The 16107-nt window shown below is 34.7% G+C and overlaps 1 protein-coding gene across 2 annotated transcripts in view; it reads left to right on the top strand.

Annotated features, from left to right (window-relative positions):
* Positions 1-16107, top strand: part of LOC125059813 (protein bunched, class 1/class 3/D/E isoforms-like) — a 156855-nt gene that overhangs the window by 76297 nt on the left and 64451 nt on the right. The window contains exon 2 of one of the 2 annotated variants that reach the window (XM_047664435.1): positions 4360-4491. The exons of the other annotated variant lie outside the window; for it this stretch is intronic. Within the exon in view, the coding sequence (XP_047520391.1) occupies positions 4360-4491 (132 nt within the window). The remainder of the gene's footprint in view (positions 1-4359; positions 4492-16107) is intronic. 2 annotated transcript variants of the gene reach the window in all.

The following is a 16107-nucleotide window of genomic DNA, read 5'->3' on the forward strand; positions in this document are numbered from 1 at the left end:
ATGATCTGTAAAAAATACCAATAATACAATTTTTTTTACAATAAAGTAAGTCCCTTTCTCTTACAATATAATTTCGAATAAAAATCGTGATTTGAAAATAAAGACCAATTGTTCTCCTATTTACCACCACTCACAGTTTGCCACCTGAACAATACAAGAGTGCCTCAAAATAGTCTCTATTTGTAGTCTGACAAGGTTGTTATTCAAATAATATTCACATAACATTGGTATCGGCTGCGCACGCGCCACTAACGACCGTTTGTATGATTTATAACACTCCCTTGAAGGGTACCTTTGTTGCTTCCACGGCTCCGACCACGATCACAATTGTACCATTTGACGTTTGTCGAAGGTTATGGCTCTGTTTACATCACCGCGCCGATTTGACCGACTCTGATGTTTTGCGGTTTGTTTATGGCATTTGACGTTTTCGTTGTGTATCTTGTTTTGATTTGTTTCAAAAGCTATTTTAGTTTCCTTTTATCTTTCATATATTTTTTTTTTATACAATTCACACCAATTGACCTAGTCCCATGCTAAACTGGTGAAGCTTGTGTTATGGGTACTAGGCAACGGATATACATACATATTATAGATGGATAAACATATAAATACATATTTAAACACCCAAGACCTAAGCACAACACCAAATGCTCATCACATCGATGTTCGTCTCAGCCGGGGAACGAACCCGGGACCCATGGATTCCCAGTCAGGGGCACTAACCACTAATGAGCCGTCCAATTATGACTTCACTCTCTGGAATGTCATTCGTAAGAGTATATTACTAAACAATTTTACACTGACCTTTAATGGAAGCTATTGAGAAAATTGAAACCAGGCATTTATGGCATCGGATCAGTCAGTGTGTCAGTAGCTTATGACTTAGGCTATTACCAGGATATAACGTTAATTAACTTACTTCTTGTGACCATAAAGCTTACCTACACTTGGAGTCTAAAGTGGGTTATTTGATTTTGTTTTTGCTGTCAATGACACGGATAAGTTAGAAACTGAATGAAATTGTATGAATCCCTTTGCACTGTGTTCTTGTATCACAATCTCTTTTCGATGGCTTTAGCCAAAGTTGATTCGTGATGCGTTCTAATTTTAAATCATTTGGTTTGAAGGAATGACTTAAGAATGAGATTTAATAAATTGCATATTTGTCCCTTGCAATTCTATATCGTTACTCTTTGCCATCTGACTTGATAATTTGCCAACTAACAAATTCCATTGAAGTCTGGAATTCTCAGTTTTATTAATAACAGCTTTCCGTAAATAATTTTTGGCGAACCCAATCTTAAACTAAACATTCGAGTATAATTAAATATCCTTGATTTGTATTCTTGATTATATATAATTTTTGTTAAGAAAAATACTTAGAATCATACCTGATTACTTTTTACTATTTCACCTTAGTTTTGATAGGATCTCTCACAACGGTGCATAAAGGTTTCGCTATATTTCCTAGAAGAGGGTCGTTTGAGGTTTATGACTGCATCGCATGTCGACATGGAATACAATCGTTCTATTTTATATGACTCATTCCTATACATTTAGCACGTGTTTCATTACTGTAATAAAAGTAATGATTTTATCAGGACGTCAATCGAGAGCAGTGGAATTGCAGCTAGCGGCAATTCCCCGAAGCAAATATTCCTTACGATAGACAATTAGTGCAATGATAGGTAATGAAATCATTATGATCTGAATAACTACGTTATTTTGTAGTTATATTGTGTATTGTGAATGTGTGAAAGAGAGGTGATGTTAGTAGATGACACTACTGAAAAGGATGATGATCTATATAAATAAAAATGAGTCGCAAAATATGTTGCTAAGCTCAAAATTCAAAGACTGGACCAATTCGAATAATTTTTTAATTATTTATTCCGGAAGGTTTTTATACAGAGAAATATTGGAACAATATTTTTATATAATACTTAAGTTCCTAAACCAGAAAAGCAAATCGTCGCTGTAGAATGATAACCTCGTATATCCAGAGAACCAAACATTACACGAAACGAGAAAAATGTTTCATTTCGGCAATGTTCGTTAAAATATTATTATGTGTCCATAGTTTTAGTTGGTAAAGAGGACTTATTTATTAATAACATAAATAAGTCCTTACATCATGATTATACCAGTTCAATGACATACGATTCTACGAATAAAAATAAATAGTTTTTTGACATACGAGGTTATCATTCTACAGCGACGAAATAGTCTCTATGGGGAACCTAGCAAAATGTTCTATACGTTGGTATGTAGCTACTTAAAAGGCAGGCAAAGTAATAAAATCATAAGGCGACACGAAGTTACCGGGGGCCGCTAGTAGTATATATAATGAAAATATTTGCTAAGTTCCTATTATTTACAAGTTTTTTACCATGTGTACTCTGGTTTCGCTTATAAAATTTGGATGATTTTCTGCCAGTTCAAAGACAGCGAATATTCGTAATAATCTTAGCAGCAAAAAATATATTGGTTATGTCTGTATTGCCCAGCATTTTAATTATACAGACACTGACATTCAGTATGTAATTAAATTTTCGATTATAGATCTTAACGTTCCACTTTCCTAACCTTCGAGGGTGACCTTGTCCCCACCGGAAATGATCTAAATATAGTATGGTATGATGCAATTAGTACCTATCAGAGATTCTCTGCCACTCAAGCATTGGCAGGGATTTCAACTGTTTATTTTCTAAACACCAATTTGGTCTCGCACATTTAAATCTCATTAAACGTTTCTGGAAAGTTTTGGCGAGATGACGCAAGTTATACAGGAAAGTCTCTGTCGGATTACTCTTCAAACGTTTGTAATTATCAGCTGTAAAGTTTATGCTCAAATAAAAACGAAGCTGGATTTTATTTTAAAATTGTATACTTTCCAAGTTCACAGTACTGGCATAGTACAGTTGAAGTTCTTTGTTTCATTATAAAGAATTTTGGTATAAATCCTTCAATTTGCAGAGTGGATTATTTTAACTGCTTAACATGTTTGTCTTATAGATACACATTAAACGAGCAATAAAATGCTAAAATGTATTGTTAATGTCCTTTGTTGCGAATTCACAACTTCCGCCCGAATACGACCTCATGTCCTGACGTCACGTGCACTATAGGAGTTAACGAGTCGCGGAAATTAGTTTAATTCCGGGATATTTTAATTTTATTGCATCGTATCAAGATAATCTTGGATATACTTGAAGGAAGTCAAATAATTTAAATATTTTTGACTGTAATTGTCCAAGATACATTGCATTAAGTTTTTATAGCAGTTTTTGCTTACAGTCATACGAATTAATAAAATGTGAGCACAAAAAACACCGTCAATATATGTTTATTTTATTATTAATAATAGACGTACCTAATTGAAAAACAAGAAAAGATAACCAATTCTCATAAGGCCGACAACGCACTAGCGAGCCCTGTGGCATTGAGACTGTCCATGGGCCCCCTGCCCGTTTGCCCCCTGTTCTATAAAAATATTATAATAATAAATATTTTTATTTAATAATACAAATCATCTCACAATCGCAAGTCATAGCTAATGGAAAATCACGTTCTTGTTCATTAACATAATAATATGGTATCAATATGAATTTATTATGGCGACATACTGGCTGTGGCAGTCGGCTATTTGGCTCATTACCACACTGATTCTTTCGTGACATATTTCTAGTTCATTGACGTGGTCTTGCTCGCTAATTACGTCTCATCGCCCACTCTTAATGCGTGACTGATTGTTCGCTTCCTCTTCACCTCGGACTATTTCACCGTGTGATTGGCATCTCTATAAGTCCTTAACTCTATTGCGAGAAGCGTCGTCATTTGTTGTCGTGGACTGATTTATATCGCGCAATGAGCGCGCAGGAATTCCTTACAATGTTAAGGTTAATTTCAGAGAAAATGTACTTCAAATAGTCGAACTGCGAATACATCCTGCATGGTAGGATATACTAAAGATAACTATAAATAAACAACTAATATGCTTGCTTGTTTACCTGATAACTGACACCCTCGTTGCCTTGCCACTAACTGAACATCACCGCTTATGTATATCTTCACCCTGCTGAGAATGTTCTGCTTCGCTCGGCTGTTTTAGTACTAAGCCGGAATATTGTCCAAAAATAGAAGAACTTGGCGGGATATAAGCGTGTATTCAAATTTAGAAGGTTGTAAAGTGATAGCGATAAAAGGTTGTGTAATTTAGACTAGTTCATCGATAGCGTATCGAATAGTTCCATTATTAGAGGACTTAGCTGCTCCAATGGCCGAACTGTGAAGTTGGAGCAGGTAGGTTTTGTTGCTCGACGCTAGGGCTGTGGTGACGTAGTGATGTGTCGGCAGCATCAGCGGGCTGGCGTTGGCGCTCGGTGGCAGCGGTACCGGCAGTCCTTCAACGGCGGTGGAGACCCGAGATTCGACGGCGACTTCACGTGCACCCTCGCCACCGCCATCGGATAGGCAGCAACACACCAGGTAGAGCCTCGATGAGAACGTTTGGCTTATGGTTATGGTTGTTTTTTTTTTGTTTCGTACGCTGACTTGTGTTTATATGAACTACTGTAGTTGATTTTTTACCTTACTATACTCGCAATTTTTTTATTGATTATAAGTATTTTCTGCCATGTCTTAAAATGGCGTTCATTTTGTGAAAGTTCATATAAATGTAACGTCAACATATTTTTGTACAGGGTGGTTGGTGGAGATGCTTTTTATCACTAGTTTCACGTGGGAGTTTGTTTTTTTGTTTCTTCGCATTTTTTTATTTGTTTTGTACAAACGTTCTTCGTCACTTTGCATGTTTGCTTTGAGTGTCTTGAGGTAGAAATTTTTGTTCTTGTTTTTTGGTAATTTTTGTGAGTCGTTGTTTTAGTTTTAGTTGTCAATCTAAAGTTAAAAATGTCGGCGAACCATAAAGGAGAAGTTTTGCGAAAATTATCCCTGTAATTATTCAGTGTCAATGTTTTTTTGATAACAAATTGCTACCAGTCCACAAATAAAACTCTAATTACACTGGTTATTATGTATTTAACGACCGCATGATGGATTTAAAGGCCGCTAAAATTGCGCCGTAGGATACGACGCGAGCCTAAGAAACATACATGCATTCTTACACCTTAATAAAAAGGTTAGTTGCTGACGTTGTAGTGGCATTTTATCAGTCAACATATTGAAGACACTTTTACTAGAAAGTGACGACTGATACTATCAACGATGCCAACAAAATAAACAGGCCTATTTTTAATGAACACAGTATGGTGACATGTTTGTAACAAATTAAATAGAACCTAGAATAATACCGACATCTAAGAAAGATATATGTTAATAATAGTTGGAATATTATAAAGCACGACGTAAACCAACAGGTATTTTAAACTTAGAAAAAATTACAAATGCTCGACACGTGGACAGTGATTTCAATATATATAAATAAAACATTCAGAAACGGAATATGCAAAAATACCTACATGTAATTTAAAAGCGCACTTTTAGGACCGTATAGTTCGCTGATCCCATAAGTATAATTCGTACAGCTTAAGCCTGCAAAGCTTACGTCATTCTCGAGAATAGCCGCCGGCTGTCAATGCAGAGTTATTGTAGTTTTTGTTTCAGCGCGGGTTGTTGACTCCAGTTTAGATGTCATGCCAAGGATGTAATGCGAGTGGGTAGCTTTAGTGGTGCGCGAATTGCGATGACAGTTTGTTTTTGATATCAATCGTGTAGTTAGATGATCCTGCGCATGATACATCGGTGATATATTATCTATTAGTAAATTTTTACTGAACTATACACAGCTGTATAGAGCTAGTGTAAGTGTTATAATTATTTTAGTCTTTGGTCAATGGAATAGAGTTTCGTTGCGATACAATAAGTGATGAATTTGAATTAGGTTTCTAATAATATCCGGCAATAATGAATCAGCATTAATAAGTCTTATACTTTTCATTGGTGTGTAGGTAATTTTAAAAAGGGTAATAATTAACCTAAATTCAAGGAGAATGCTGAAAGAATCCTAAAACTTTCTATGCATTGGTTGTGGTATAAGTGAAATTTCGTATCTTATCATACCGTCTTGTTTATTACTTCCGTCCACTTTCTTATATTCTAGTCGATTTTGATAAATCCATCATTTAACAACCTCATAAAATAGTCATATAAACGTAAAATGCTATATTTTATCGGTAAACGGAAAAATACTGCGCATCGCTCTAAGGCCGTATTCGTTTATCGGTCGTCATGTTTTGTATTAATTAAAATGTTTTATTTATTATATAAATAATTACCTATAGGTATGTGACTTGAGATTATTAGATTTTTTAACAAAAACATTGTATATATATATCAATTTCAAAATTCCAACAAGTAAACAAATATAAAATCATTAAAATGGTTTATTTTTGGCCTCAAATCACTAAACAGATGTTTATATTTCCTTATTTAAATTTTAATTTTGTTAGCACAAAACATGTGTAAAAAAATTTGCTCATACAATCGCGGATACTTGAAATGAAGTTTTAAAGCCACTTTATCATGAGCTTTGAAAGTGCCGTTTTTCTATTCGACGGCATATCTATCGTGGTTCTTGTAAGGTAAGTGTGCCAAGGGTTAGTTATTAAGTCCGAGCCACGTGCACCAATTAGCCATCGATGGTGCCTCGAGGCTATGTGAACGGTAATTAATATTGGGGTTAAAACACGTGTCTCGACTAACATTAATAAAGGCTTACGAGTTGATAATAATTAGATGTGATCTAAAAATCACGTGCCCGCGACGGCCTTAAGAATTGAAATGGTTTAAGGAATACACAGGAAGCTGCTTGGGGAGCGTTCAAGTATTTCTTAACGAATTTTGGGAGGGGCGGGGATTGAATGACTAAGGGCCGATTTACATTATCTTAGTGTTTAGGAGAGTATTTTAGTACAACTTGAAAGGCAAGTTCTTTAGTGCTTTAGTGCGTTGCGAGTGAACGTTTGCATTTCTTCCAGTAGAGTATCATTACAGCGCCACAATGAACGCGCAACGACGTCGGCAAATACGACTGGACAAATGTTTGACCACAATCACAATGAATGAGTGAGACACGGCCTATCGGAGGGCACGCTTGTCCAGGAGATCTAGTTAGCCGCCGCTTGAAGTTAAATAAATTGCAAAAAAATAAAAAAACATTTAATTCAGAACATTATAAGTCCACATATTGTTAGTAGAGTAACACTTATGTTAGTAAAATTAAAATTAGCAAAACTATATTTAATTCTTAAATCAGCATTGTTTTGAGGCACCAGGTACATGGGAATGTATATGAACCCAGTGTCTCAAAACAGGACATTCGGGTTTATTACCTATAACCATCACCAACCATAAAGTAGCTAATATTTAAATCAAGAGTTTTTAGAGTATCTCTAAGCTCGAGCGTTCGAATCACGGCTGTGAACCGTAGTAGAATTTCCTTTCTAGGTCCGCAGTTAGCACTTGTTTGTAAGGTGAAAACTTCGAGATGAAACCGACATGCCTAAGACCTTATCGACGGCGTTGTGTCACGCACAAAAATCTAATCACCTACTTGCCTGTTAGGAAGAATGAAATGACCACGAAACAGATATAGAAATTCGGGGCCAAGATCCTTAGGATTGTAGAGCCACCGGTTTTTTTAGTGTATAAAATCATATGTTATTACTTATTGTGTTTAATTGAAGACGGTTTTATAATTAGTAGAAATATTTCATTGGTTACGTAAACTTTTGAAATCTAAAAGCAAACTTATTATCAAAAATGAGCTTTCTCCCATTGCACATGGATGCTAAAAAGACCTGTTAGTATGTTAGACAATGTACATGTTGCCTTGCTATTTTGCACGCACCACTTGAGACCCCTTCGGTGGAAAAACAGTATCGTGAACAGGCGAGCTTAAAATAGTCTAAAATAGGGGCTGAGTAGTGAGTGTCCTTTCCATACAAAAATACTTCAAACATAATGTTTTGTAACGAAAAGAAACAAGAAACATAACGAAACTAGGTATAATTATTAAGATAAGTGCAACTTATTTATTGGCATTTAAGCTCTAAGAAAACATATCTGCATAGATAAGGGAGTCAGATAGATTAGCACTTTAGTAGAGACTATATCGCTTATTTATGAATCAGGATCTTGCAATTGACTTGGAAGCAAATTTTGATATTTTTTTGTTAACTTGCTGAAACGATAGAATGGAGCTTAGTAGTTTTGAGGTTTATCAATGAAAACTAGTGTTGCCCAAATGCAAGACCAAGACGAGACTTAGGCCAGTCTTGGTATTGTCTTGCGTCAATACACCTGGTCTCGGTCTTGGTATTGGTATTGCGCTCTCAGTCTTGGTCTTGGTCTTGATCTTGCAGCAAGAATCTCGCAAGTCTCGCAAGACTTGCAAATACCTATTAGCCTATTGCTATTTGTGGGGGCTTGCGGGCTATCCTGGAGCATTCACCAATGTACAATGTTCATTAACCAATAATAGCAGGCAGGCTACAGGCATTGTGTTGAGATTAGCAGATTTCATTACAGTGTGCGTAGGTACATTTTTTAGGCAATTTGTCGTACTCGTGACTGGCGCGCTTTGCTACGTAGGTACTGTAGTTAAAGTATGTGTAAGTAAGAAACGATGTAGGTACCTACTACAACAAAATTGTATTCCTTAGAAAAATAATCGTCGTACCTACACGACGACACCGACGATTATTTTTATTTATTTAGTAAATCATCGCTGAAGACAATAGTCGCTACTAGAGTAGGTACGATAAAAGTTGATAAACCGACATTGCAATTCTCGATGATTTTAAAACAAAATGCGTAAAGCAATATGACGTCGCTCATATTTGGAGCTTTTCCACGTTTCAAGTTTGTTAAAATCACCCACTTCCAATTTTGCAGTGCAATGTCCTTTAAAAAAGTATAATAGGTAATCTATATATATAAAAATGAAACCCGTTTTCCGTTGTCACGACATAACATGAAAACGGTTTGACCGATTTGTCAGATTTTTTTTATAATATACCTTGAAGTACGAAGATGGTTCTTACGGAGAAAAATTAAAATAAAATTGAGTGAATCAGTCTAAAAACAACACTTTTCTATATTCCCATACAAAATATTCGTAATAATACTTAAAAGTGAATTTGAACTTTAATACCATAGCATAAAGTTCAAGTGTTAGTGGAGGGGTTCCGGGAAGGTAATTTTTTATTTTTTGACATAATGTATTTGTTGTCTTATCAATTTTCTTTTTTTATCTTACTAGCTAGACCGGTGTCCCGAATAGCAGAATAAGTATTTTAAACAAATAAAGAATCGACTGTTAGGCGGTACGATGTTCGCCAGGCCAGCTAGTAATAATATAAACTAGGTATATTTTTATTACTTACAACAATTTTTATAAAATCTACCTATCCTTACGACTACATTCTTCCTTGCGAGGACAACATAATCTATTTGCGTCCGTTCTGAGCACCCGAAAACTTATTTTATTCTTTAGAACATGGGCAGTGGCGGCGACCTTTGACATGAAAGCGACGGCGGCAACACAAAGTCTAGAAACGGACTAAATTTTTACCTATTTTGGTGGGGTTGTCAATGTTGCCAACATTGATTTAGCACAGAAAAATAAAATTAAGTAAACACAACGTTTATCCACTTTTTAATAACTAGGTATCCACGATAGAATATTTTTTCTACTAATTTCCTAAGGGTCGATTCGACCAAACTTCAATTTATACACGAGTAACTATACCAAGAATAATCTATTCCATGATTTTAATCTCGAGTAAATCCATAGTCGTTTGTCCACGTAATCGATAGTATAATTGCGCTAGGAATAACAATACGCGAATAGCAAGAGAATGGTGAACGAAAATAAAACTCGGCAAATAAGTGTTGTTCTACAACGGGACAGTGTAAGAGCATACATCATGTCAACTCGATTTTGCCGTATAGTGTGAAAAAGTTGCTTTTAACAGGTGTCAAACGACAACAAAAAGTTTTTATTTCTTGTTTGTTTGAGGCTTTCGTCTAAAAATGAACTTCTGTTGAGCCTAGTTGAATTTCATTCTAATATTATAGAAAATAAAAAATCTAAAAATAAATAAATAATAAATTGTTTAAACGTTTCATTATACAATGCCAGACTATTAATTTAGTGCGTTGCGTTGACTTGAAATTAAAACACAGAATACATATTTGTGAAATGACAGAAATCAGCTGATTGGACTGACTGACGCCATTAAATTAATCTATATAATAGCTGTTATTCCGTGCGAAACGGCGGTATAGTAGCAATTCCCGAATAAGTCCACTATTCTTAGAATTTGTAGTTGGTAAAACGTAAAATTGATTTACTCTCGATTAACTGACGATTTATTCTAAGATTAAGATTTACTCTTGTTTGGTCGAATCGACCCTAAGTACTCAGTCTAAATATCTTTTTCATAATTTTTCAATAATATGTTGTGTGTAATTGAATGGTAAACTCTAAATCTTACTAGAGAGCTTTTTTAAAATATACTTATTGAAAGCACTGACATGGCATATACACTTTTCAATCTTGCTGCTCACATTTTAGTACCTAGGTATCACTCACTATCTATCATTTACCGAAATTAAAAATGATTCTTTCGAAATCAAAATATTCGCAATTCAATAGATGCAATACCTACTTAGTTATAAATTATCATCTCGCCCGACAACTTTTAACGCTGTAGTGTTCGAGTTCAAGCCAGTGTGAGAATGTATTTAAATAAAAGAAACTCAGAGCATTCAATTTATACCTACCTACTGCTGGGCCATCTTCAAGGTCATTTAATTTTATACTCCTATACCAACCCTACCAAAATAGGTAAAAATTTGTGTGCCTCTGTCCGTACTCTTTGTCGGCGAATGCGGCGCTCATTGTCAAATGCTGTGTTACACTTGTTGCAAACCGCGGCGTCTTTGACGGTAAATTATCAAATAAGTAGGTTTTTAATACACCGACCTACCAACAGTTTATTCGCAGAACGTCACATTTCCCCAATCAACTTTGAAACTTATTTTTTTAGCGATAAACTTGAAAATCTGTTGAAGAAATTTGATAGATTGTAGTAGCTTGATGTGCTGGCGTCTGTACCATAGTATTGGCTGCCGTAGAAACTGTTACTAGACCTACTCGACTCGCTGTTAGTTTTAAATTTTGCTAAATAGAAGAATAATATAAACTTTGAAACATAAGTTTCACACCTACCTATGATGATTATATAATTTTGTTAGCTATAATTTTAAGCACATACCAACCTACGAGTACTAACGTTAGATCTGCACATTAGACATAAACAAGCATAACATATTATTATAGGTAGATACCTACAAGGTATGGTCTTTGCTAGAAAGTTATTAGGGAACAGATTTGTGAGTATTAACACGCTACCTACTTAATAAATTGTTGAAATATAATAAGTACTTACCTACCTAATCAATACAATACGTTTCAGGGTGCTTTCAGACGAGCGGCACATTGCTAATTACAAATACAACTGCAGCCCTTAGTTTAGTGTTATGATTTGTGATACCTACGGTTTTGATACTGGGGAACGTTTCTCAAAATCGGGATTGAAACCAAATACCTACTTAATAACGCCCAAATCTCAGTTTGTCTTAACTGCAAGACGCAAGAGTCTTGCAGGCTTAAGTATTGTCTTGCTCAAGTCTTGCAGTCTTGGTATTGGTCTTGCTATAATAAGGCGGTCTTGGTATTGGTCTTGGTCTTGCGAAAACGCAAGAACAAGACCAAGACTGCAAGACCAAGACCGATTTTGGGCAACACTAATGAAAACCTAAGAATATTTTAATAAAGATGACGTCCTCCGTTCCACCAACTGAGCGTTTTTCAAGACAGTTTTTGCCGCGCACCACCACTATGTGGAACCAGCTTCCCACTGAAGTATTTCCAAACCAATTTGGCTTAGAGTCTTTCAAGAAAAGAGCGTACTGATTCTTAAAAGGCCGGCAACGCGAGCCCTCTGACATTGATAGTTTCCATGGGCGGCGGTATCACTTAACATCAGGTGAGCCCCCCCCCTTTCTATAAAACTTTTGCCCCCCTTTCTATAAAAACTACAGGCACGTTATAAAGCAATGACCCCTCACCTTAAAATACTCATATTAAGACTCAATTTACTGTTGTAAGAAGATACTTCAATGTGATCCGTTATAATCTGCCTAGCGACGGGTTCGATGCCCGGCGAAAGGCATGGTTATACATTCGCAATTCGCGATTCATCATGTTAATGTCAATCAATGTTATTTTTTGCTGAGTCGACTAGAGGTTGTCCCACTTTTGGGCCTACATCTCGTGTAACGCTTTGGCCGCATTGCGGCTAAAACGATGTTTTAATCTCGTTAATGATCTACAGTAATAGAAGTGATTGGATTTTTTATATCAATACAATACGTAAATGCCAAAAACGGAATACACTTTTAAACAAAGATATGAAACGCAGATAACAGTGTTTACGAAAATAATATTTTATTTAATAGAAAACATTAGACAAAAATGTTGTTTTAATATAATTACTTTTTACTATAAATGTCAAAAAACAGACAAAATTTCTTTTGTTATATGACATACATGTATATATTTAAGCTTGTATTAATGCACTTAAATGAATAAATAATATTACATTGCAGTTAATTATAATGTAAATTATATTGTAGTCTTGTGGTTTTATGCGCGTAAAAAAGCGAAATTCTACCAAGACCGCTGAATATAATAAGGCAGAGAAAGCTTAACAAATAAATCAACACAAAGCATTTTCTTATCATCACAAGTTTCATGACCAACAATCGAAATGGACTAAGTATCCAAATGTTGACATGTCTACGTTTCAATGTGTCGATATTCTAATCTTCTATTCTTTATGCGCAAATTATATAAAACTAGTAGACTCGGCCAAGCGCTGCTGTGGCTAAGATTTTTGTTATATTACATAGTAGTAAACTATTCAAGAGAAACGGCAGGAGAACACCAATCCACCATGCTTTTTTGGTGGTTTAATTATTAATAACCATTAACTTGTAGCTTATGTGAAACGTTGGTATTTATTTTGATAAGGACCAATACCTAGGTACGAATAAAGAGCCTTTTCTAGCGGTGGTATTTTAGTAAAAAAAAATTAATAAAAGGACGCTACAGACATGCTGTCGCGACATTTTTTATAGATGTGTCCTGAAAAATTGTAATACATCATTTTGTTCTATCATTAATAGTTTTCGCAGCGCACACGATTGAAGGAAGTTTTCTGTTTTTTTTTACACCTTGGGTTAGATTATTCAAGTTTTAGTAAGCATCCTTAATTTTTTTTAAAAAGGAAACGTAGCCTATGTCACGTCACTCGGGAATAGTGTAGCTTGCCAACGGTGATTTTTTTTTTGAAATCGGTCCAGTAGTTTCGGAGCCTATTCATTTCAAACAAACAAAAAATCAAACCTTTCTTCTTTATAATATTAATAGTATAGAGTATAGAGAATGACATTTGAGTCGTAAAGAAACACGTCTGTCGCGTTAGTAGGAACTTTTTTATTCACATTTCACGGTATAAGCATTTGTAATATGAGTTTAATGTTAGCTAAAACAATACATGTAACATTTTATGTAACATGTAACGCAGCGTAATTGTAATACAATATTACGAGAACAATGAAATATCCTTGGCCCTAGCGTTGTCAAGGACGGTGGCTTTGAATTCCCAAGGATGTAACATTAGCCTTCAGGCATACGAGTGGACAAGGACGGAACGCAAACTTTATTGCTATAGTAATAAAATTCTTCAGTTTTGCGGGTACAGTGGTTAGACGTTTAGAATGTTTTGTTGAGAGATGGATTTATGTGTGGGGTTATTGTATATTATGTATTGTAATTACGTTAGTAAGGGATGTTTCAAAAGAATGATGAAATAATTGAAGATTTCTCATAGAAAACGTTGCCAAATGAAATAGTATCCGATAAATTAGAATTAAAGGATTTATGAGTTTATTACCATTTTACTTGCTGTAAAGCACTAGAAAGTAGTTTTTTTTAAGGTTTTCTCCAATTGCGAAAAGAAACAAGGAACAAAAAAAGCATTAGGAACTTTACAAGTACACAAAGCAATTCCTTATTTAAAAAATATCTCGTCCAACGTATGTTTTTGATTTGGTTAAAAATACTTAATTACATAAAACAGTAAACAGTAAGTTCATTTTATTTTCTATGCTCAATTATCGTAAATAAATAATGTAACGTTAAAAAGTCGTTATTCAGCTTAGCAACGATTGGATGTTATATAGTCTGAGGAGTTCACATAAATGATTTATGACAAATCTCTAGAGCGTATACGTCGTAAATTTTAAACATAATACGCGATAAAATGAGCCAATCAACTCTCTATCATCGTGTTTACGGTCAACACGTAAGAAACCGCAGCGCTAAATCCCGGCATTACCACATATGTTAACCTGATTAAATTGCATTTTATATTATGTTACTAGCTGACCGGGCAAACGTCGTTTTGCCATATCAATTATAATAAAAAAATAGGGGTTGATCGTAGAGGGGTGAAAATTAGGGGTTGTATGTATTTTTGTATGTTGTATCATAAAAAAATAGAAATTAAAAATTTTGTCTAAAAAATAAAAAATAAAATTTAGAGGTGGACTACCCCTAACATTTAGGGGGATGAAAAATAGATGTTGGCCGATTCTCATAGATACCGGATAAGCACAAAAAATTTCATCAAAATCGGTCAAGCCGTTTCGGAGGAGTCTGGCAACGAAAACTGTGACACGAGAATTTTATATATTAGATTTTAGCTTTAATATCCAAAAACATGCTGATTCTCTGTCAACTATGTGACGTGTATTTTTACAAGTTAAAAAAACAATGCGAAAACATCGGTATTTTTAGTACCTAGTAGAGTTTATATGCGATAATTATTATTGAAATAATTGCGGTAATACGTATTAGAGCGTGTTTACTCGATGAACACAGACAATATCACATTACATTAAAACGTTTAAGTATACTTAAACGAAATTGTAAACGTATCGAGTAATTAACACAGCCAAGGTTATTTGGGTGTTGTTGGTGAACAAAAATAGCATCATAAATAACGTGCTAAATATCGATTTGTTATATCGATTATGTAGGGTTTGGCTACTAGAGGTATGAAATAAAGTGTGGTTTGCAGTTTTGATTTCGCCTTGAGTTTATAGCCAGTTCTACGCCTTTGGTTTAAGAACTGGCATTCATGTATTTACTGACGTTTATATGTGTACATTGTGGTGGCTAAATTAATAAATCACGCTTGATAGATTTAAATTTCTTTCAAATTTATTTATTCATTTAAAAGTAGCTTCTGTTGTGGCATAAGTAGGTACTATAAAAAATCTCTTTTTTATTATAGATATATTTTAAAGCGATCCTGTTGGAATTAAATATATTTTTTTAGGAAGACTGTAATGATGAAAGCTCTGGTACGTAAGAAAAGGTTTATCGTTTTATCAAACTACATATTTTGAGATATGAGAAAATTAAAAAAACATGGAAATATATGTAGATATAGTTTGCACTATCTATGGTCATTTACATATAAATACATTTATGCACTTACAGTAGGTATATTATTATGGTAAATACAAATTAACTTGACACTACAGTAATGTTATCTAGGTAACATCTTTATCAGCAGTTTACAAAGTAACAGTTCCTGTTTTTAAAATACAATTTGAATTTGTTAGACTTTATAATGTTTCTAGTTTAGTTCTAATAATGGCCATGTTGACTTGGCCATGGTGAATATCGGAATTTGTAAAATACCCAGGAGTGCACAAGTGTGTGCGCAGACACAAATGCACTCTATGATATGTCTGATATCACGAAGGAATGGTTGAGACACAACCGCTGTATGACGAGGGTTCGAACGACAACTTTTAGTGCCCTCTAATCAATGGCTACCATTGGATTTTCTCTCGTGTCAGTTGAACATAATTAGGCCAATGAGCCAGTACTAGTTAAACAATAAATTAAGCAGTTCACACCGGTTGACCTTGTATCAG

Source organism: Pieris napi, chromosome 20, assembly GCF_905475465.1.
Source record: "Pieris napi chromosome 20, ilPieNapi1.2, whole genome shotgun sequence".
NCBI classification, from domain to species: domain Eukaryota; kingdom Metazoa; phylum Arthropoda; class Insecta; order Lepidoptera; family Pieridae; genus Pieris; species Pieris napi.